We start from the raw sequence: 21,603 nt of genomic DNA, 5'->3' as shown, positions 1-21,603 counted from the left end.
AGCCCTGGGGCCTGTGTTTCGACCTTTCTCCTCCACTGCACGTTGCACAGGATGGTTCTGTGAAAGCCGACAATGTCAGCTTTTAGGGATAGGCAGACAGGATCGATTTTCTCTCCTTTGGCAGGGAAAAGGCTTTTTTGGAAGACACTCAAAAGGCAACCATAGTTACTGATGGAGCATGGTAAGCATGAGACAGAGGCAGCTATTACCCAGGCTCGACAAAAGAGGAAAAAACGGGGGATGAATTTTGCATCAAGTACCAAATATTAATTCCAAGGACCTCGGGATGAGTGTAGAAGCAGAGCAGGCACACCTGATACCCCTCTCGGCATCCCCTTCAGATTCCCAGGAAGTCTCACACAAACACGAAACCTGGCATCAGCCCTCTGACCAAGACAAGAACACGAGCCAGGCAGAATGTTCGCTAACCACATTGTCCAGGGGATACATTTAGAACATTCTTGGATTTCACACCATTTATGTTGCCCCCTCTGAGCCAGAACAGGGCAGACAGCCCCAGGAAGGAAGGACATAGTTTCGTTTACTCAGTCTCTGTGGGCGATAGTCTTCTACTTGGGCAGGAATCATCGTCTAGGTCAGTTTCATCTTTTTCCTTCTCTCTCCAAAGCAACAAGACTGCAATTTCCAGCATGCTCTAGAGAGAGAGAGAGAGAGAGAGAGAGAGAGAGAGAGAGAGAGCGAGAGCACACATCACCTTTTTCAGGTGTTTAATTGCTAGAGGAAGTATCTTCAACAGTGGCAGAAAGGGGAGGGTGCTGAGAGTGGCCACTCAAAGGTATATAAACTACATTTGATTCTCTAGTTTAATCAGAGATTTCAGGAGCTGAGCTGAAGATCCAACTGTAGGCTGGCTCAGAAATACCCTAGATAATGCTCACCAGGCATGAACATCTGAGCTAGGCAGGCTTAGATCCACAAGCGGAAGCTGCCAGCACCCAAGTGGGAGGCTTAGGACAATGAATTTGCCTTGTCTGTTGGCCAAGGCCAAGCTTGGAGAGATCCACACAATGGAAAAATACCAATAAGGGGCTGGAGAAAAGACAGTAGAGACTGAAGGGGAGAAAACTGCCCCCCAAGGGCCAAAGGTAGCAGGGATCTCTGAACATTACTGCTCTGCAAGAAACACATGCTCATCATGCTCCTCTTAGATAACTGCAGTTTAGTGTCCCCTGAAAGACACAAGAAGATATGGCTTCAATGGAACTGGCCTAAGAAGGGAGCGGAAGGACAAAACAGTCTAAGACAAGAGATACACAGGGAGCTGTCTAAAATAAGAAGGCAATACAAAGTAACCAAAAATAGAAGACCAGAGTCAAAGCTGCATTTGAAGAGAATGACAGCAGAATTGACTGCAAAATAGCCTGTTAACCAAAAAGAGGAAGAGGCCACACACTTTGTTCTCAGGATCTCTGTACACTCTTAAAAATTATTGAGGAGGCCGGGCATGGTGGCTCATGCCTGTAATCCCAGCACTTTGGGAGGCAGAGGCTGGAGAAGTGCTTGAGCCCGGGAGTCTGAGGTTATAATGCGCTATAACTGCACCACTGCACTCCAGTTTGGGAGACAGAGTGAGACCTTGTTTCAAAGCAAACAAACAAATCTCTATATTTTCCAAATGAAAAATATTTTACAGAAGAGAATTACTGGCTTATATTTTGAAAACCTCTTTAATTAATAGAAGATGGCTGGATTCTAAGATCTGCTTCTGAATTCAATCTGTTGTAGTATGTTGTTTTGGTTGAAGTATATGATGAAAGCCTGACCTTAGATAGATGCTGTTGGAAAAGGGAAGAGAGTCTTAATATCCTTGAGAGATCCTTGTAGGTGGCCTTCTTTGATACTTTGCCAAAACTCGTATGTGATAGTTTCTTAAAGGTTAGTTGTAGGAGGCTGGGCGCGGTGGCTCACACCTGTAATCCCAGCAATTTGGGAGGCCAAGGCAGGCGGATCACCTGAGGTCAGAAGTTCAAGACCAGCCTAGGCAACATGGTGAAAACCCTTCTCTACTAAAAACACAAAAATTAGCTGGGTGTGGTGGCGTGTGCCTGTAATCTCAGCTACTGGAGTCTGAGGGATGAGAATTGCTTGAATCCGGGAGGCAGAGGCTGCAGTGAGCTGATATCACACCACTGCACGCCAGCCTGGGTGACAAGAATGAAACTCTGTCTCCAGAAAAAAAAGGTTAGTTGTGGAATATAAAACCACATCACTTGGTTACCTCAAAATTCATTATGGGGGCTGGGCACGGTGGCTCATGCCTGTAATCCCAGCACTTTGGGAGGCCAAGTCGGGCAGATCACTTCAGGTGAGGAGATCGAGACCAGCCTGGCCAACATGGCAAAACCCTGCCTCCACTAAAATTATAAAAATTAGCCAGGCATGGTGGTGCGTGGCTGTAGTCCCAGCTACTAGGGAGGCTCAGGAATGAGGATCGCTTGAACCCGGGAGGTAGAGGCTGCAGTGAGCTGAGATTGTGTCACTGCACTCCAGCCTGGGCAGCAGAGTGACACTGTCTCAAAACAAAACAAAACAACCCAACATTCATTCTGGGTCTTTCACTCTGAATGGATCTTTTACCCATGCATGATTTTTTAATAGCAATACAGCAGTCATTTGGAAAATATTGGTTCAATGAATTAGGCAGATCTCCTGAAAGTTGACACATTTCATTTTCATTATACTTCATTATACAATATATATTTTAGAATCACATTTCTTAATATCCAATTTCATGGAAAAAAAAAGTCTATTGGGTAACTGTCAAGCCAACAGTAGCAGATACATATTTTACAAAATTCCAATTTTTGCTTGAATGCTCAGATTTTGTCACTGACAACAAAACTGTCAGTTGTCTCTTTGAAGTAATAGCCTCATTTTGCTCATTTTTTAAAGAAAATGTATGCCAAATAGCCCTTCCTGAATCACATATGACATAACCATGACAGTCTGTCACTCTTTCAAGTAAAAGGGGTGTCCCATGACAAAAGCAGGTACTTCAGCTTGCAACTCAAAACGGTTGCCCAGAAGCTTTACTTCAAGACAACATACTTAACTGTGCAACAGAAGTGCTTTACATATATATTCCATTTTGTCACACAGAATATTAAAATGATGGGAACTCAAGGGTCAATATACATTAGAAGTAATCATATTTATTGCTTCATCAAGTACATTTTTTTTTTTTCCTATTATTTATTTATTGGGATGGAGCTTTGCTCTTGTTGCCCAGGCTGGAGTGCAATGGCATGATCTCGGCTCATGGCAACTTCTGCCTCCTGGGTTCAAGCGATTCTCCTGCCTCAGCTTCCCAAGTAGCTGGGATTACAAGCATGCACCATCATGCCTGGCTAATTTTGTATTTTCAGTAGAGATGGGGTTCTCCATGTTGGTCAGGCTGGTTTCAAACTCATGTGATCTGCCCAGCTTGGCCCAAAGTGCTGGGATTACAGGCATGAGCCACCGCACCCAGCCAGCAGTTAAGTACATTCATAAGTGGAACTGGCATTTTTTTCTAAGAGCATGCAATGATTAGACTAGCATAATTTGGTAGCCCCGCTTTGACTAGTGCTAAGTTTTAGCCTTCATTTTTTCTGCACCATCAGTGTAAATGTCAACACAGTGGAAAAATCAAAGACTGTCTTATTAATTTTAAACTCAGGGATTCCCAGGGGACTCTGCAGATCACTCTTTGAAAAAGAGTACTATGGCAAAAAAAAAAAAAAAAAGGAAGAAAGAAAAAAGTCATTTTTAAAGTGGACAAAGTTAGGAGTAAAATAAAAGGGCAAAATGCAAATGATGAGTAAATGCGACAGATATGGAAGACTGGAGAGTCAATCTATGAATTACATAACCCAAAGGAAGACTTGAACTGTAAGGAGCAGAAGCAAGCACTGAAGGCCGGGCATGGTGGCTCATGTCTGTAAGGCAGAGGCCAAGGTAAGAGGATCACTTGAACCCAGGAATTTGAGACCAGCCTGGGCAACATAGTGAAACCCCATATCTACAAAAATAATTTTTAAAAAAATTAAAAAGAAGAAATCATCAAAGATATACTAGAAAAAAAATCTCAGTTAAAAATCTGATACTATATGTGAAAGAGCTCACTGAGGTTCAGAAAAAATTAATGCCATATACAAGTAAAAGTCTTTAATGACAAGAACCAGGTTTTTTTTTTTTTTTTTGAGATGGAGTTTTGCTCTTGTTACCCAGGCTGGAGTGCAATGGCGCGATCTCGGCTCACCGCAACCTCCGCCTCCTGGGTTCAAGCAATTCTCCTGCCTCAGCCTCCCGAGTAGCTGGGACTACAGGCACGCGCCACCATGCCCAGCTGAATTTTTGTATTTTTAGTAGAGACGGGGTTTCACCATGTTGACCAGGATGGTCTCGATCTCTTGACCTCGTGATCCACCCGCCTCGGCCTCCCAAAGTGCTGGGATTACAAGCGTGAGCCACTGCGCCCGGCCAAGAACTTTTTTTTTTTGAGATGGAGTTTTGCTCTTGTTACCCAGGCTGGAGTGCAATGGCGCGATCTCGGCTCACCGCAACCTCCGCCTCCTGGGTTCAGGCAATTCTCCTGCCTCAGCCTCCCGAGTAGCTGGGACTACAGGCGTGCGCCACCATGCCCAGCTAATTTTTGTATTTTTAGTAGAGACGGGGTTTCACCATGTTGACCAGGATGGTCTCGATCTCTTGACCTCATGATCCACCCGCCTCGGCCTCCCAAAGTGCTGGGATTACAAGCGTGAGCCACTGCGCCCGGCCAAGAACCAGGTTTTAACAACCATTACTGAAGGCCTGGTGCGGTGGCTCATGCCTGTAATCCCAGCACTTTGGGAGGCTGAGGCGGGTGGATCACCTGAGGTTGGGAGTTCAGCCTGACCAACATGGAGGAATCCCGTCTCTACTAAAAAAATACAAAAATTAGCCGGGTGTGGTGGCACAAGCCTGTAATCCCGGCTACTCAGGAGGCTGAGGCAGGAGAATTGCTTAAACCCGGGAAGCGGAGGTTGTGGTAAGCTGAGATAACGCCATTGTACTCCAGCTTGGGAAGCAAGAGAAAAACTCCGTCTTAAAAAAAAAAAAAACAAAAACAAAAAACAAACAAACAAAAAAAAACCAAAGAAAGAAACCATTACTGACGAACAAAAATTGGTCAACACTCACACAGGTCTTTTTCACAACAGTAAATGCCAAGAAACAAAAGTCATCTATACAGGACCTTCAGAGGGAAATGTTGTTGGCTAAGGATGCTGTACTCTGCCAAGTCATTGGCTATGTGTGTATGCAACAAGAAGACATTCTGGGTTATTAAAAACTCAGAAAATAAAAAATCACTTTTGTACCCTTGCTGGGTACAAAATCCTCTTGCCCTTCCAGTCAACTCATATTCATTGAGAAGATTAAAGATGCTGAGTTCACTGCTGACTTTGGACATTAACGGGAATGCCTTATAATCTTAACAGGAGAGAACACTCAAATAATTTACTCTGAATTCATTGAAGAACTCAAGGAACTGATGAGACATCTATCCATTTAACCAAATGGTTGGACTGCTATCTTACCTTTATCTAACTGGATGAGAAAATTTTTTCATGTGAAACTGTTAGGAAGGATAAGGTAAATCTGTATGTACTCACATGCAAAGATGTTCAGGATGTATTTTTAATTAAAACAAAATAAACAGATTTCAGAGCAATAAATATAGGTAGAATACATGACCCTATTTTAGTTCCTCTCCAAAGGAAAAATACATGTATACACACACACAAATGTACATACACGCCTGGGTGCAGTGGCTCAACCTGTAATCCCAGCACTTTGGGAGGACAAGGTAGGTGGATCACGAAGTCAGGAGTTGAGACCAGCCTGGCTAACTTGGTGAAACCCCGTCTCTACTAAAAGTATAAAAATTAGCTGGGTGTAGTGGCACTCACCTGTAATCCCAGCTACTCGGGAGGCTGAGGCAGGAGAATTGTTGAATCCAGGAGGTGGGGGTTGCAGTGAGCAGAGATCGTGCCACTGCACCCCAGCCTGGGGGACAGAGTGAGCCTCTGTCTCAAACAAACAAACCAAATATACACACACACATAAATCTGTTTATAAATCCATAGAAAAAAGTCCAGAAGGACACAGAGTGGTTACCTTTTGAGTGACAGAGGAATGTCAGGAGTAGAATTGTGTCCCTCTCTACCCCCCCAACAAAATTCATATGTTGGAATCCTAACTTCCAGGACCTCATAATGTAACTATTTGGAGATAACATCTTTATAGAGATGATCAAGTTAAAATCAGGTCATTAGAGTGGGCCCTAATCCAATATGGCTGCTGTCCTTGTAAGAAGGGGACATTGGACACAGAGACATGCACAGAGGGAAGACGATGAGAACAGGCCTGAAGATGGCCATATGCAACCCAAGGAGGGAGACCTGGAGCACAACCTGGCCTCACAGCCCTGCGACACCGTACTTTCCACCTCCAGCCTCCAGACTGTGGGACCACAAATTTCTATTGTTTAAGTCACCCAGTTTGTGGTATTTTGTTGTGGCAGCCCTGGCAAAATAACAAGGAGACTGGTATTTTTATATCGTATGACATTTTATTTATTTATTTATTTTGAGACAGAGTCTTGCTCTGTCGCCCAGGCTGGAGTGCAGTGGCTCGATATCAGCTCACTGCAGCCCTCACCTCCCGGGTTCAAGCACTTCTTGTGCCTCAGTCTCCTGAGTAGCTGCAATTACAGGCGTGCCCCACCATGCCTGGCTAATTTTTGAATTTTTAGGAGAGATGGGTTTTCACCATGTTGGCCAGGCTGGTCTTGAACTCCTGACCTCAAGTGATCTGCCCACCTTGACCTCCCAAAATGTTGGGATTACAAACATGAGCTACTGCACCTGGCCTGTATAACATTTTAATAATTACATATGATACTTCTATAATCAGAACCCCTTCTCAAAAAAAAAAAAAAAGAGACATGATGAGGGAGAAAGGTTACCAGGTATAATTATCACATAATAACTGTCTTTTTCCTCCTTTATAAATATACATGCTTTCCCCCACCCCAACACTGCCCTTTAGGGGCTCAGCTTGCCACCACAGCACCAATAGCACCAGTGGCTACTCCAGTTGAGGAGATGGGTCAAGCCCTGATTTGCACAATCACAACTGGTATCTGGTCCTACAAGATGTGACCAGGGTCATCTCCCTTCATTCCATGCACCTAGTTCAGTTCTAAACAAAGGAAGAGTGGTTTTTCTAACCATCTCACCCCACGAATGAGAAAGACCAACCAGCTTGCAGTGAGGACGCCTGCATTGGCGGGCACTTTCACAAGTGCCCTCCCCACACCCTGCCGCCCCCAGCATTCACACAGATGGCCCTGTGATGGCCTGCTCCAGTGTTGTGATACATAACAAACAAAACCCAGCCTGCGAGTCCTGTAAAATAGAACTCCTCTAACAATACTTTTTCCCCTGGCAAGTGAGTGTCCTGCTTTTCTGGGGAGTGTCCCTTACTGGGGGAGGGGGTGGTGGACCAGCATCGGGGCAGCAGTAGGGAGGAAGAGCAGAGGAGTGACTTGCAGGAGGACCCCAAAGGCCATAGAAGCGAGGTGGGAGGTTCAGGCAGTACTCTGGAGACAGTGCTCTGACCCAGGGCAAGTGTGCTGAACAGGACCCTGTCCTCTCGGCAAAACTGCTCCCACAGAGGCCACTGACTTTTTCCTAGGTATATGCACTGGCTCCCAGAAACCCAGCTAGCCTAGTGGACTTTTGCAGGCATCCCTGGAGCTGTTAACATACCTGGGTCAGCAAGAACCCGAAACCAAATTCAGATCAAATAGAAGTTAAGAAATAGAAATCTCAATACACAGGATGTGGATCTAAATACTCACAAAATATTGACAATGTGCTTCGGCCTCCTGTGCCTTGAAAGAGGTTGTTCTCTCCAGTTCCTGATGTTTCCTCAGGGCCTTAGAATACAGAAGGGACTGAGAAAGGACCTAGCATTAGAACTCCAGCATATCACCTAACCTTCATGCCCGCTGAGGGTAGGTATTATCCCTTGTTAAATCTGAGAAAACTCAGGAAGGTGAAGTCACTTGCCCAAGAGCTAATGACCAGTGATGGCAGAAAGACTGTCCAGCAACCTTGATGGAGTTAGGTGCAGTCAGTCCTCTGTATCCATGTATTCTGCATCTCACATCAAAAATATATTCACTTAGGCCAGGCACAGTGGCTCACGCCTGTAATCCCAACACTTTGTGAGGCCAAGGTGGGTGGATAACCTGAGGTCAGGAGTTCGAGATGAGCCTGACCAACATAGTGAAACCCCATCTCTACTAAACATACAGAATTAGCCAGGCATGGCTGTGGGTGCCTGTAATCCCAGCTACTTGGGAGGCTGAGGCAGGAGAATCACTCGAACCTGGGAGGTAGAGGTTGCAGTGAGCCAGGATCGTGCCACTGCACTCCAGCCTGGGCAACAAGAGCAAAACTCAGTCTCCAAAAAATAAAAAGAAAAACAGAAAAGAAAATATTCATTTTTAAAAAAAGAGTGTTTTAATGGAGATTAAGAAAAAAACAAAGCTTGGCTTGGTGGCTCATGCCTGTAATCCCAGCACTTTGGTAGGCTGAGGTGGGCAGATCATGAAGTCAGGAGGCTGAGACCATCCTGGCTAACATGGTGAAACCCCATCTTTACTAAAAATACAAAAAATCAGTCTGGTGTGGTGGCATGAGCCTGTCGTTCCAGCTGCTTGAGAGGCTGAGGCAGGAGAATCACTTGAACCTGGGAGGCAGAGGTGGCAGTGAGCCAAGATCGCGCCACCGCACTCCAGCCTGGGCAACAACACAGAGAGATTCTGCCTAAAACAAAACAAAAAACAAGAAAAGAAAAAAACAAAACAAAACAAAAGGGCCAGGCATGGTGGTTCATGACTGTAATCCCAGCACTCTGGGAGGTTGAGGTGGGAGGATCTCTTGAGCCCAGGAGGTCAAGGCCAGCCTGGGCAACATAGTAAAACCTCCAATTCTTCCAAAAATTTAAAAAAACAATTAGCTGGGCATGGTGATGTGCACCTGTAGTCCTAGCTACTTGGTGGTGGGTGGGGGGGGCTGAGGTGGGAGAATCACTTGAGTCCAGGAGGTCAAGGTTACAGTGAGCCATGATCATGCCACTGCATTCCAGCCTGGGTGACAGAATGAGACCCTGTCTCCAAAAAAAAAAGGATGGTGGAACACGTACAGACTTTTTGTTCTTGTCATTATTCCCTAAACAATACAGTATAACAACTATTCACACAGCATTCACATTGTATTAGGTATTACAAGTATGATTTAAAGTATACAGGAAGTGGGAGCACCACTACTCAGCCTGGGCAACAAAGTGATTACCGTGTAAAAAAAAAAAAAAAAAAAAAAAAAACCGATACAAGAGGGAGGATGTGTATATGCAAATATATCAGGGATGAGCATCTGTGGATTTTCTATCTGTAGGGGTTCCTGGAGCCAATCCCCCATGGATACTGAGGGTTACTGCTATTTCTCCTCACATGCTTCCTCAGTTGTAAAGTGGAAAAGAATCCTGCATTCTGTAGGAAGTTAAACATGACATTTGCAGAATGCCCAGTTCCTGGCCTAGCACATAGGACACGAAAGACAAGCTATACCTGAGGCAGCCTGAGGGTGCCCCAGAGAACCAGATGGACAGGATAAGGCTCTTGACTGGCACCCACTTGTCAAGGCCACGAGCAGGGAGGGAGGGAACAGAGGCCATCAGTGAAGCCTGGTAAGGACCTGGGTTCTGCAGTTGGCTAGCCCAGCTCAGCCTGGCTCAGTCCTTTTCTTCTGGGACCACAGGTTACCTGTTACTCACTCTTTCTAAGCTCCAATTGCTCAACTGTGAAGCAGGGTTGATAGGAGGGCCCTGTCTTGCAGGAAACATGAGGACAAGTGAGATCATACGACTCTTCCCCACTCCTCCAGGTCCTCCTCACTTCCTAACTTCCAGCCTCTCTCCATGCTTCTCACTTTGCCAGTGGTTTGGGAAAATCTCCCCCTTTAGGAAAAGTTAAAACTGAAAACCTAAAACTAAGATGCAGGGCCCCTCCTATATATCTCCTTTTAAGGGCCCTGCTCCTTTCTCTAGAGAAACTTTTCTCTGTGATCCTCAAAAGACCTCATACTTTATTTCCTCCTGGGGATTGTCACTGTAGCTTTGGAGCATCCAAAGAGTCCATTTGGAAAGGAAAGGGGGCCAAAGAGAGCTGCTCTGAGGAGACCAACCATCTTGCAGTGTTTTCTTCGAGAAATTGTCCTCCAAACTACACACACACACAAGCACACATATCCCTGAGGTTTAGCAGGGATCAGTGGAAAACAACTTAGAGGAAGTACAGCTGTTCCCTCTGAGGAGCGCTCGTGGGGCAAGCCAGGCCTAGGAAGAGGGGGTGTTCCTGGGCGGCGACCTGCAGCCTTCCTTTCACTGAGGCATCTGAGCCCAAGAAGCTAGTATCCCCTTGGGAATACGACATAATCATAGGAGGAAAGGGCCTTGGAAAAACAGACCGGTGTCTACATGTCCTTTGGCACAGGAAGCCCTGTCCCATCCTGTATGCGGGAACTCCAAGATCTGCCAATACTCTAGCATCACCCCATCTCCAGCCAGAAAATACCCCAAAGCCAGCGATCTGATAGGATGTGTTTATATTTACACCGTACATTTTAAAACAATGGCTACATTGGTCATACATATTAGAAACCATAAAAAAAAGTTAAGAACTAAAATGTACATCATACACTTGTATATATATTTTTTACACAGAGGTAAAAAGGCTTATTATAAAAAAATCAATACAACAGGGTTTTTAGTATACAGGTAAAGAATGAATTATGCTTCAGGCACTTTAATTTGTTAATGTGAGCAAATAGCTTGGGGGGTCGGGGAAGCTTCTGGACAGAAAATCTTTTGGTTAATGTTTTGTTACCACAGATACAAAAATAAAATCTGAATAATTTCTCTCAAATGATTGACGTCAGTATGGCAAAGCTGACTGGGAAAATACTACACACTGTTCAGCTGCAGTGTGGCAATTAAGAGAGACGCATTTACATAAATGTCCCCATGGCTGTCTTTGTGCCCTTAACCGATGCCTTCACAAACCAAAAAGTATACGTGGAGTAAGATTTGCTAGCATAACTCTTAAAAGGGTGGAAAAGGACAAGGGGTTCAGAAGAGAGAAACAGATTAACAACTAGAGGTGACAAACGAAAAACAGCTGGACTATGTGTGTTCTTACTGAAATAAATAGGGGCACTCGAACTGAGGTCTAAGGAAACAAACATTAGTGTTGTGCTTTGTAGAGAGGAGATACTAGAGAAAGACCCCGAGGAGATGCCTCCAGGTGGGGGAAGGTGGCCTCTCAACAGCACTGGAGGCTGGCTGAAGGTTTTCTAGATGTTCTCCAGGCATGGATGAGGTTCTCTTCTCTTCCATCAATCCAGATGGACAGCTCTCTGCTCCTTTTCCAAACTGGAAAGCCTAAACCAGTTACTCCAACGAATGAAGACGTCTACTAACTGACTCATAAGCACACTGGGTATTTACACCGGTAATCTACTAAAGGAACGCGACGAGCTTGCGGTCAAGCTGGAAACAGCCCCGTTAAGGTGAGCACAGCTAGCACTTCCCCAATATGATTGGCAGACTGGAAAAAAGTCCCTTTCCTTGAAGACTGGTGTCCTGTGTGCAATAAAGGAGTGGGGAAAAGGAGGAGGGGGGAGCAGGCCATGTCTTCTGCTTGCCGTTATCACAGAAAGGTTGTGGTGGGAAGAACAGCCAGCGTCCACAAGCCCATCCCCGGTGCTCTCCACGGGGTTCTGATTGTACTATGCTAGGTATAGGTAACCACTCTTCACTCTTCTTCTTTCTTCCATAAGAAGATTTGGTTAATCCTTGCAACATATTAGAAAAATACTCTTTTCCAGCTAATTAGAAGCCTCCTCCGTGGCGAGGTGACAGGCAGAACCAGATGGCTGACCTAACCACCTATGCACCCAAAGTGGCAAGTCTGGGTTTGGAGTTGCAGGAGAAAGACACTTCGGCATTGGAAGGGTTTTTACATATGGCCTTGTTTTTTCCCAAGTATAAATGAGGAATTTGGTGATGTGAAATTGAGTCCAAAATGAAAACAAAAATATAAACCCATGAAGGAAATGCAACCCACCACTCTTCAAATTTATGACATTTAAAAATCCCCTCTCCCCGTTAATATAAAATAGCCAGGAGTTGGGGGAAAGCTCCCTATGGTTTTACTCACTACAACCTTAGTGTTTCTCAGTAGGAACTTGTTCGTGGGAACACTGGTTTGTGTTTGAGGAAACTATTTGGTTTGCAAAATAACAAGCAAAATTTCTTACTTCATTAGTGTCCTATTCTAATATTGCTAAATTTTTAGAAGTGGTGGCAACACAATTTAAAAAATGTTCTACTTTAGGGGTAACTGGGGAGGCTCAGAGAAACCTGAAATCCCCTTTCTAGCCCTGGTCCAAGAGGATGCAACGCAGTTTAAGGAATTTTCCTGATTCTCACAAGTTAATCTGAAGTTAAGGCTCAATTCTCAGTCTATTACGGGTGAATGTTTTGCATCAGTGAATCATTTCAACAGATTTTTGGGGGGCAGAAAAGGATGATGGGCTAAAGATAGAAACTGCAGCTTACATGGGAAATTTGGCTTTAGAAAAGTTAAAGCGATATTGTTTTGTGGTACAAGTTTGTTAACTAGCTCACCTCCTATACATAATAACTGACTGCAGGCTGAGATACTTCTGTCGGGTTTCATCATCCTCACATCCCATTTCCGCAGAACCAGATGCTTGCTAGCGACAGGCAAGGTAAACCAAGAGAAAGAGAGTCTTTGACGCTCTTGGAAAAATCAACTACAAAACCCACCGAAAATCAGCAGTTCCAACTGCAGACTCCTTTGAACTGGAAGAGGCGGGGGAGGAGGAAACAGGAAATCAACACATGGATGAGACAGTTAGCTTGGTTACAGATTGTTAATAGTACAGGAGTCTGTGGCGAAGGTTCCTTCCTCAGAACACTGTGCGAGCGTGTGTGTATGGGTGTGGCTGCTGCAGTGTGGGCGGCGGGGGGGAGTGGAGAGTCTACCCGGCAGCGTCCCCGGCTGGAATGATGTCTCCACGTACCCGGGAGCTGGGAGGCCTCTTGCTCTCTTGCTCCTTGGAGTGGAAGGGAGCGGGGGAGAAGATGAGAGTATGTAAGAGACGAGTTCCCCTGTGGCTGCGGATGGAGGGAGAAGGGAGGGAAACTGAGTCACGCGGCCGCTTTGTGCTTCCCGCCACAGCACCTGCACATCACTCCGCAGTGGTAGCAGGCCCGAAGGGGCAGGTAACAGCACATACAGGGGGCCAGGAAAGACAAGGCAATAAGAGCCATCCACCGGAGGCAAAACTTCTCGTCGCTAGTATCGCACGAGCAAGGGTCTGTATAGTCTCCCTCGGGGTCCGACATACAGTGATAGAGCATGCTGTCCGCGCACCACATGCAGCTCACCCGGCGGATGCAAGTTCTCACGGAGTCGGGCGCATCCTGGCAGTGGCCCCTGCGGTTCTCCTCGTGGTTGAACATGTCCCTGCAGTATACGCACCGCGAACGCTCCCCGTCCTCCTTCCGCCGCCGCGACTTGCCCCGGGAGGGCTGCGTCTTGATCACGCCGCCCCCACGGCCTTTGGGGTCCTCGCCGAGGCCAAAGTCTGAGGAGTCCACATAGGGGTAGTTGTAGTCGTGTTTGGGGACCTCGCCCTTGGCGAAGCGCACGTAGGAGGAGTCTGCGTCCTCCGAGGGGTCTGGGTACTTGCCCCTGACGGGCGCGTGGCGGTAATCCTCGTACCCCGTCATCCAGATCTTCTCCCGGGGGTTGATGCGCACGATCTCCTCCTCGTCGTCCGGGAAGCTCACCTGGCGGTAGGGCCTTGGCATCGGCTGTTCCATGAGAGAGGAGACATTATTTTACAGCAGTGGCCAAAAACAAACAAACCCCACCTTCTCCCTCCCCAGCCCTCCAAAATGCGCCTTTCTTGAGAACTCCACTAGGGCATTCCATGAAAAAAGACCCCTCCTGAAATTACTGAATATCATGTTGTCCAGTCAAAGGCTTATTTCAAATAGAGTCTCAATCCGTTATTGGGCCAGGAAATCAGTTTTGTGGGTTGAGACCAGCAGTATTTCCCCTTTCAGGGGATGCAGTGCCATATAGGCAGGGGGGTGTGCATATGGCAAGGGTGCAGTGTGATGCATTCTCGGGAGCCTGACACACTCAGATCAAGAGGCAGAATAGGACCTGTGTCCCAGAATATCTTCCACCTACCTCAGGGACCTCCCAGACCCAGTGTGAGGGCTATGTTGATTTCTAAAGCTTGCATTAGTTTTGTCTGCTTTTGTACAGTATGTTCTCTTTTCTAAGATTGGCTTTAAAAAAAAATTGAAATAGAGTAAGGACACTGGAGTGCAATACATGTTATGAGGTAAGTCCTGTTTTACGAAACTTCATTATCCATGTATATAATATATGTCCACAAAGGATCACAATATGAGATGCGTTTCTCCCTGTGGGTCTCTCCTTCAAAAGACAGGGGACACTAGGGAACACAAGGCTCACCTTGTCATCTGATTGGGAAGATAAGATGCAGACAGGAGAAAGAGTGAAGGCTCCAGAAACTGACTGCCTGAAGTTTGACTCCTGCCAGGATCTCACAAACAGTGAGAGGCCAGACCCTGAGCCGCACCTTCCATAAACCTACAGATCTAAACTGCATTCTCCTTCAGGGTGGAAGACGCTTTTCTCTGCAGTTAGTCCTGCTACGGTCTGCAACCCTGCCTTGTCCAGAGCAGCAGACACTGAATACATATTTATTAAATACGTGTATATAACGCTCACTCAGGGTCTCTCAGTGGAGGCAGAGAATTGAGACTTTTTGCTTTCTTTTCTCTCCTTTTTTTTTTTTGAGACAGAGTTTCACTCTTATTGCCCAGGCTGGAGTGCAATGGCACGATCTCAGCTCACCGCAACCTCCGTCTCCCAAGTTCAAGTGATTCCCCTGCTTCAGCCTCCCAAGTAGCTGGGATTACAGGCATGCGCCACCACATCTAGCTAATTTTGTATTTTTAGTAGAGACGGGGTTTCTCCATGTTGGTCAGGCTGGTCTTGAACTACCAACCTCAGGTGATCCACCCACCTCGGCCTCCCAAAGTGCTGGGATTACGGGCATGAGCCACTGCATCCGGCTGGAGAGACTTCTTGTTTTCAAAGTCCTTTGGGCATGAAGGTTTTTCAGGGGCTGAGGAACATGGCTCTAGAGTGACCCACTGCAGTCAAATGCTGACATTTCCTAGCTAGTACCTAAGACTCAGGTTTCCTTTCTGTCAAACTGCATAGGACTGTTGTGAGAATGAAGAGAAATAATCTACACAGGGTGTCAGCTCACAGCCTCGCTCACAGGATGCACTTTGATACCTGTTGCCATGACTGTCATTATCATATTGTTACAGACATTATAACCCATCACTTCCCACCAGAGGGCAGGGCCATGTCCCACATGTTTTGTCTTAATTCCTGTCAAATTCTTGGTATCAGAGTTGTCTACATTTTGAAATTCTTGGTATCACAGTTGCCTACATTTTTGAAAATCACAGTTCAGAAGGATTTCAAAACAAATCTCGGAAGCTGACACAGGCTTTACCAATTATTTTGCATAGTAAGGAAAGTAAAAAAGTTAATTTTCATTTACTGTTACCATAATGTGATTTTTAAATAGGACATTTTAATGCCAAAATATTTGGAAGCACAATATAAAATAATTTTTTAAAAAAGAGTCAAATAAATCTAGCTTTATGTTAAAAAAAAAGAAGAAGAAACAAAAACACTCACGCCTCTTTTTTTTCATTTCAAAGCAGCCTAGTGGCCACAGCACCCCCACAGGCACCAGTCCATGCTCCATGATCTGGGAACCTGCTCTGCAAAGCAGCCACTTGGTACATATTTGTTGAATTACTGAATTCCAAGCTCCAGCTCCATCCACCTGCGCAAGACTGGACCTGTCGCCTGTGAGGCCGGTGGTGCAAGCCAAGTGTGCAGCACTCCTTAGTCCTAATTATGGCTCTGGGCTTCCACACAAAGCCGGGAGGCCCTTTGGACAGAGGAATGCAGGAGGCAGTGTAGCCCCCTGGGTGAGGACAGGCTTGGATCTGAATCTCATTCCATCAGGTACTCTGTGTCTTTAAGCCTCAGCTTCCTCATCTATAACCTGGGGAGGCTGATGACTTGCCTTGTGGGGCAGTTTCTGAGGATTAAACCATGTAAAGCATATAAGGGGTCTGGCAAAATGTCTGGCACATAGAAAACAGTGGGTGAGGCTGAGGTACCACCACCAATGCCACCTTCAATATGAAGTGGGAGTAAAAGCAGGGGAGTGGAGAGGACTGCAGTCATGGAATTTGGCAGAATAGGAGGGGAAAGAGGCTGTTCCAGAATCAGAGGCACCACCCTGAAGCCCTAAGAGGAACAGGGGTGCTGCTCACCTGATCGAGGTGATAGTGGTCCGTGGGGTATGGGTCATGGAGGTGGCCCAGGGTATAAATCCTCCGGTGCTCACAGGATGTGGGAGAGGAGATTGTCCGCGTAGGTTGCTCTCTCTTCTGAGAGGAATTAGAAGAACTGTCTGTAGCTGTCTGTGTAGAGAGAGGTAACCAAGAGTCAATTTAAAAACAACAAAACCCCTGCGTGCCAAACCCTAACATGCACTGTTCAAAAACTAGCTGTTCCCCCGTTGTGGCATCTTGCTGGTCTTCCCAAAATCTTGAGTTTGTCTTGGCTACAACAGGAGGACCCCTGAATGGCCAGACTGTCTAAACACAATGTGGCTGGCTCAACAGGCAGAGAAACCAAGTCACCAGACCCTGGAAAGGTGAGTTTTTCTTTCTTTTTTTTTTTTTTTTGAGTTTTTCTTAAATGTGGGACTAGTGACCAGGTGCTGGGGGAAAAGGCTAGATACACCAGGATCCCCCTAGTTTGATCAAGAATGGTTACCCTGGCCAGGCGTGGTGGCTCATGCCTGTAATCCCAGCACTTTGGGAGGAGTTTAAGACCAGCCTGGTCAACATGGAGAAAACCTGTCTCTACTGAAAATATAAAAATTAGCCAGGCGTGGTGGCAGGCACCTGTACTCTCAGCTATTTGGGAGGCTGAGGCAGGAGAATTGTTTGAACCCAGGAAACAGAGGCTGCAGAGCCGAGATTGAGCCGCTGTACTCCAGCCTGGGTGACAGAACAAAACTCGATCTCAAAAAAGAAAAAAAAAAAAAAGAAAGAAATGGTTACCCCATTTGTGACCCTGGTTGTGAGATATTATGGCAAGCAAAGAAGATGCAGATAGGCAAAAATAAAACCTACATGTTTATATGGGGGGAATCCCCACCTGGGAGGGTCTCAGAGGCAAGGATACTGCAGGGGTATGTTGAGTACTGGATTTCCAGGAAGAAATTTTGTATCTCTGGGGTTGGGTGCAAGCCTTGAAGGTCACTTTAAACTAGAAGTGAGATGGATGACTGCATAGAAAAACAAAGCCACCTCTGTGAAGGGTGAGTTAACAGCGTTTTGCCCAGGAGAGATGACAAATTACGAATAGAGTCTCTGTAACCATGTCTTTGGAAGATGATTAGCTATCAGTGCAAACTGTACAAGCAAATCCCACAGGCATCCAGTATATCACCTGATATGGTTTGGCTGTGTCCCCACCCAAATCTTGTCACGTATTTGTGGGAGGGACCTGCTGGGAGGTAACTGAATCACTGGGCAAGTCTTTCCCATGCTGTTTTCATGATAGCAAGTAAGTCTCATGAGATCTGATGGTTTTAAAAAGAGGAGTTCCTCTGTACAAGCTCTCTTGTTGCCTGCTGCCATCCATGCTAAGATGTGACGTGCTCCTCCTTGCCTTCCGCCATGATTATGAGGCCTACCCAGCCATGCGGAACTGTAAGTCCAATAAAACCTCTTTCTTTTATAAATTGCCTAGACTCCAGTATGTCTTTATCAGCAGCGTGAAAACAGACTAATACACCGCCTAAGCACTTCATGATCCCACCTGAGACATGATGGAGCAGACAAGGTGACCCAAGGTGGTGGTCATACTCCACAATCCGTTGGACCCAGGGAACATCCTTGTTAGATGTAGCTGGCAACCATCTTTAAAACCAGGAGCCCCAGAATCCCTACCCTTCCTTCTGCTTGCTTAGAGTGACATATCCCTCCACCATTCCCCAACTAAACAGATGAAAAGGCTTTTCCTGATCTCTAGATACTCTCTTTCTGGCAAATCTACAGGAATTTTCCCTTGGTTACTATTTCTTACTTGTATATTTCCCTCATCTCATTTGCTTATCTTTTTTTTTTTTGAATTTATTTATGTAGTTGAGACAGGATCTTGCTTTGTCACCCAAGCTGGAGTGCTGTGGCATGAACACAGCTCAAGTGATCCTCCTGCTTAAGCCTCCTGAGTAGTTGGGACAATAGGTGTGCACCACCACCCCTGGCTAGTTTTTGTATTTTTCGTAGAGATGGGGTTCTTGCCAAGTTGCCCAGGCTGGTCTTGAACCCCTGAGCTGAAGTGATCCTCCTGCCTTGGCATCCCAATGTGCTGGGATTCCTGGCATCAGCCACTGTACTTGGACTTATCTATCTTTTCCTTTTACATGTTTTTGTTAGCTATCATAAATCATTTTAGGGACAAGATCAAAACAAACAGACTCATAAAAAAAGTTCTTTTTATTCTCCTCCCATTTATAAAGTAAAATATACTCAGAAAAACAGCACTACAAGAATTTAGGAAAAAGAAACCCATATTTCCGTTATGCAACACAGGCACTGTTAAGTTTTTAAACCTTGGTCTATATATGCAGCATCCCTCTGGGGACCCAACCCTCCTGGATTTTTCTCTACTTGGTTTTTGGTCTATGCCATGCATGGCTGATGCTTGCTTCTGATCCCCCAAGCCATGGTGACTGATTTCAATAGGAACACATGGTGCTCTCTGAAGCAATACAGAGAGACTTTTGACAGAGAGGTCAGAAAAGCAGCTGTCTCCATTTCTGTAATCAAGATCTAAGGGTCCTATAAGCCTGGAACCCTGGCACTGGTGTGGGGAAAGACTTGCCTGAGGATGAGAGCAAGAGAAGCTACCCTTAGACTCCTTTGGGCTGCTGGATCCAGCCAACCCTGAATCCTGACCCACTCTACGATGTCCCAATGATGATACCAATTTTCTTTTGTAACTTAAGCCAGATTACACTGGGTTTGTCACTTGGGTGCACTTTCCCTTCGCTTTGGATTCCTTCCCGTGGCAGCAGTCCTACAGGCACCACACTCCTGGCTTCCTTCTGCCCCTTACTCCTCAGGTGGGTGTAGTAGTAAGGTTCCCTCCTCTTCCCCACAAACAACTCTTCTTGGTGTCATATGTGTGAGTGCTTAAGGTGTGCCAGGCCCTGAGCTACATGTGGACACGGTTCCTCAACACAGCCAGCAGGTCATAGGTAAAATACCACACCCATGTCACACATTGGCACTAAGGGACTCTGAGAGAATCCAGGCCATGATGGCACAGAGTCACTGGCAGAGCTGGGCTGAAATGCAGCCTCCCTGACCACAAACCCCAGGGCGATTTCTAATAGGCCTCCCACACTGCTGCCTCTCATACCCAGGTAAGCCAACTTCTAACTCCTATGCTGAGAGGTATTTTGTTGAGATTAACACAAAACACAACTTCTCCAAGTCACAAGGTACACCCTGCTGTACAAAACCCAGGAGATAAGGAGATGATGTCTCACAGTACAAAGGTTACTAAAGACCTCAATAAATACCTCTCAAATGAGTAATCAGGGCCCTTCAGTGTGATTCAAATCTCAAGAGTTAAATTCTTATCCAACAGCCACATTACAGTCATCTATTAGGTTAGATGTTACCCTTGTACTGAACATCGTAATAAGCTCTCAGCACTTAGTTCTCAGAAACCCAGTTAACACATCACGGTCACCACTGTGTTAGTCATCTGTTCACCCTAACCCAGCCTATTTTCTGTGACCCACGTTTGAGTTAACAATGTGAAGAAAGTCCTTCTGAGAAATGAGGCACATCCGGCTTTTCCTAGGACTCATTAGTCCATCAGAAACGCTACCTTCCGATATTCCCATCCCACCTCCCAACCCTCTGTCCCTGTGCAGCCTCTCTGCACAGTCCAGCACAAAGCTCCCTAGACATTTGTCAGAGGATGCGAGGCTGAGAAAGGCCTTATCCAATGAGGAATTTCTATAGCGAAGCAAGAAGGCCAGAAGACCTTGAGAAGCACGACCACAGTCTACTGCCTCCTGAGGGCAGAGCTAAGGGTATGTCCTAGCCCAGCCTATATGCAGCCTGCCAGGCCCAGCTGTTCAGGGTCGTGTGAACTCCAAGAAGGAGAGCATGCAAAGAGAGGCTCCATTGGAAGCCGAGGCCTATTTCAGATTGATACTCTCAGACAAATCTTACAAAGTAGCTAGTATGACCTACAAACAAAAGGAATGCACTACCAGGGCATCTCCAAAAAAGGTAAGGGGGAAAAAACATCTCCCTTTACCCTCATGTACCTCTGAACTGGCTCTCCTGTAACTCTGCCCTGGTTTCCATGGGCTGCTTTTCTGTAGCCCACCCGAGGTGTGCACATACCTAATATGCAAACAAGATTCTTAAACATCTCTTTGTTATTTCTGTGCACAAGCTACTGACACCTACCAACCTACCAATCCGAAAGCTGTCACCTTCAAATGAGTGAGTCGGCAATCACATGCTCCTGACTGTATTTCCACTTGCCTTGCTCTCCAGTGGGGGTCTCTGAACTGTTAGGGCTTTGAAGAACAAAAGCAAAGGTCCTCTGTGACTACTCTGTGCTTGGGGACTTCAGGCTCCTAAGAGGCATGGCTGCAGCATCCTGAGAGAGCAGGTCAGAGTGGCGTTTAATGTCTCCTGCCATGGACAGTGAGGCTGGGCATTGCCATCTAGGCACGGCTGACAGTGGGAGGTCTCGTGCACTATGATGCAGTGAGCACAGCCCTGGCCACCTGCAAATGTACCCTCTAAAAACACTCTTGCCTCTGGGTTTGACCCTGACTCAATGCCAATGCCTGTTAATAAAAAGATGTCCAGCTGGGTGCAGTCGCTCATGCCTGTAATCCCAGCACTTCGGGAGGCCAAGGCAGGAGGATTGCTTGAAGCCAAGAGTTCAAGACCAGTCTGGGCAACAAATCAAAACCCCGTCTCAAAAAAAAGATGTCCAATTAAGAATGGTGCAACCTAATATGAAGCACTGAACAACAGAAATACAGGGGAGTAGTATAATGCTAAAAACAACAGGGTCTCAGCTCAAAGACTAGGTTGGACTCATTCTCTGCTAATTATAAGATGATTTTGGCCGGGCGCGGTGGCTCAAGCCTGTAATCCCAGCACTTTGGGAGGCCGAGGCGGGTGGATCATGAGGTCAAGAGA

At 46.1% G+C, this 21,603-nt stretch overlaps 1 protein-coding gene and 1 long non-coding RNA gene across 4 annotated transcripts in view; one reads left to right on the top strand and one right to left on the bottom strand.

Moving 5' to 3' along the window:
- Positions 1–10,704: 10,704 nt before the first annotated feature.
- Positions 10,705–21,603, bottom strand: part of SPRED2 (sprouty related EVH1 domain containing 2) — a 136,098-nt gene continuing 125,199 nt past the window's right edge. For all 3 annotated transcript variants that reach the window (XM_037736167.1, XM_017522127.2, XM_017522128.2), the window contains 2 exons: positions 16,615–16,764; positions 10,705–14,019 (listed from right to left, as the gene is read on the bottom strand). In XM_037736167.1, the coding sequence (XP_037592095.1) occupies positions 13,351–14,019; positions 16,615–16,764 (819 nt within the window). In that variant the 3' untranslated portion in view covers positions 10,705–13,350. The remainder of the gene's footprint in view (positions 14,020–16,614; positions 16,765–21,603) is intronic.
- The window catches only part of LOC119470131, a 22,073-nt gene continuing 20,590 nt past the window's right edge, over positions 20,121–21,603 (top strand). The window contains exon 1 of the long non-coding RNA XR_005199007.1: positions 20,121–20,670. This is a non-coding gene — a long non-coding RNA (uncharacterized LOC119470131). The remainder of the gene's footprint in view (positions 20,671–21,603) is intronic.

This window comes from Cebus imitator, unplaced genomic scaffold, assembly GCF_001604975.1.
Source record: "Cebus imitator isolate Cc_AM_T3 unplaced genomic scaffold, Cebus_imitator-1.0 Scaffold23, whole genome shotgun sequence".
NCBI classification, from domain to species: domain Eukaryota; kingdom Metazoa; phylum Chordata; class Mammalia; order Primates; family Cebidae; genus Cebus; species Cebus imitator.
Note: the sequence above shows the minus strand (reverse complement) of the source record. Positions and strands in the feature narration are given on the sequence as shown.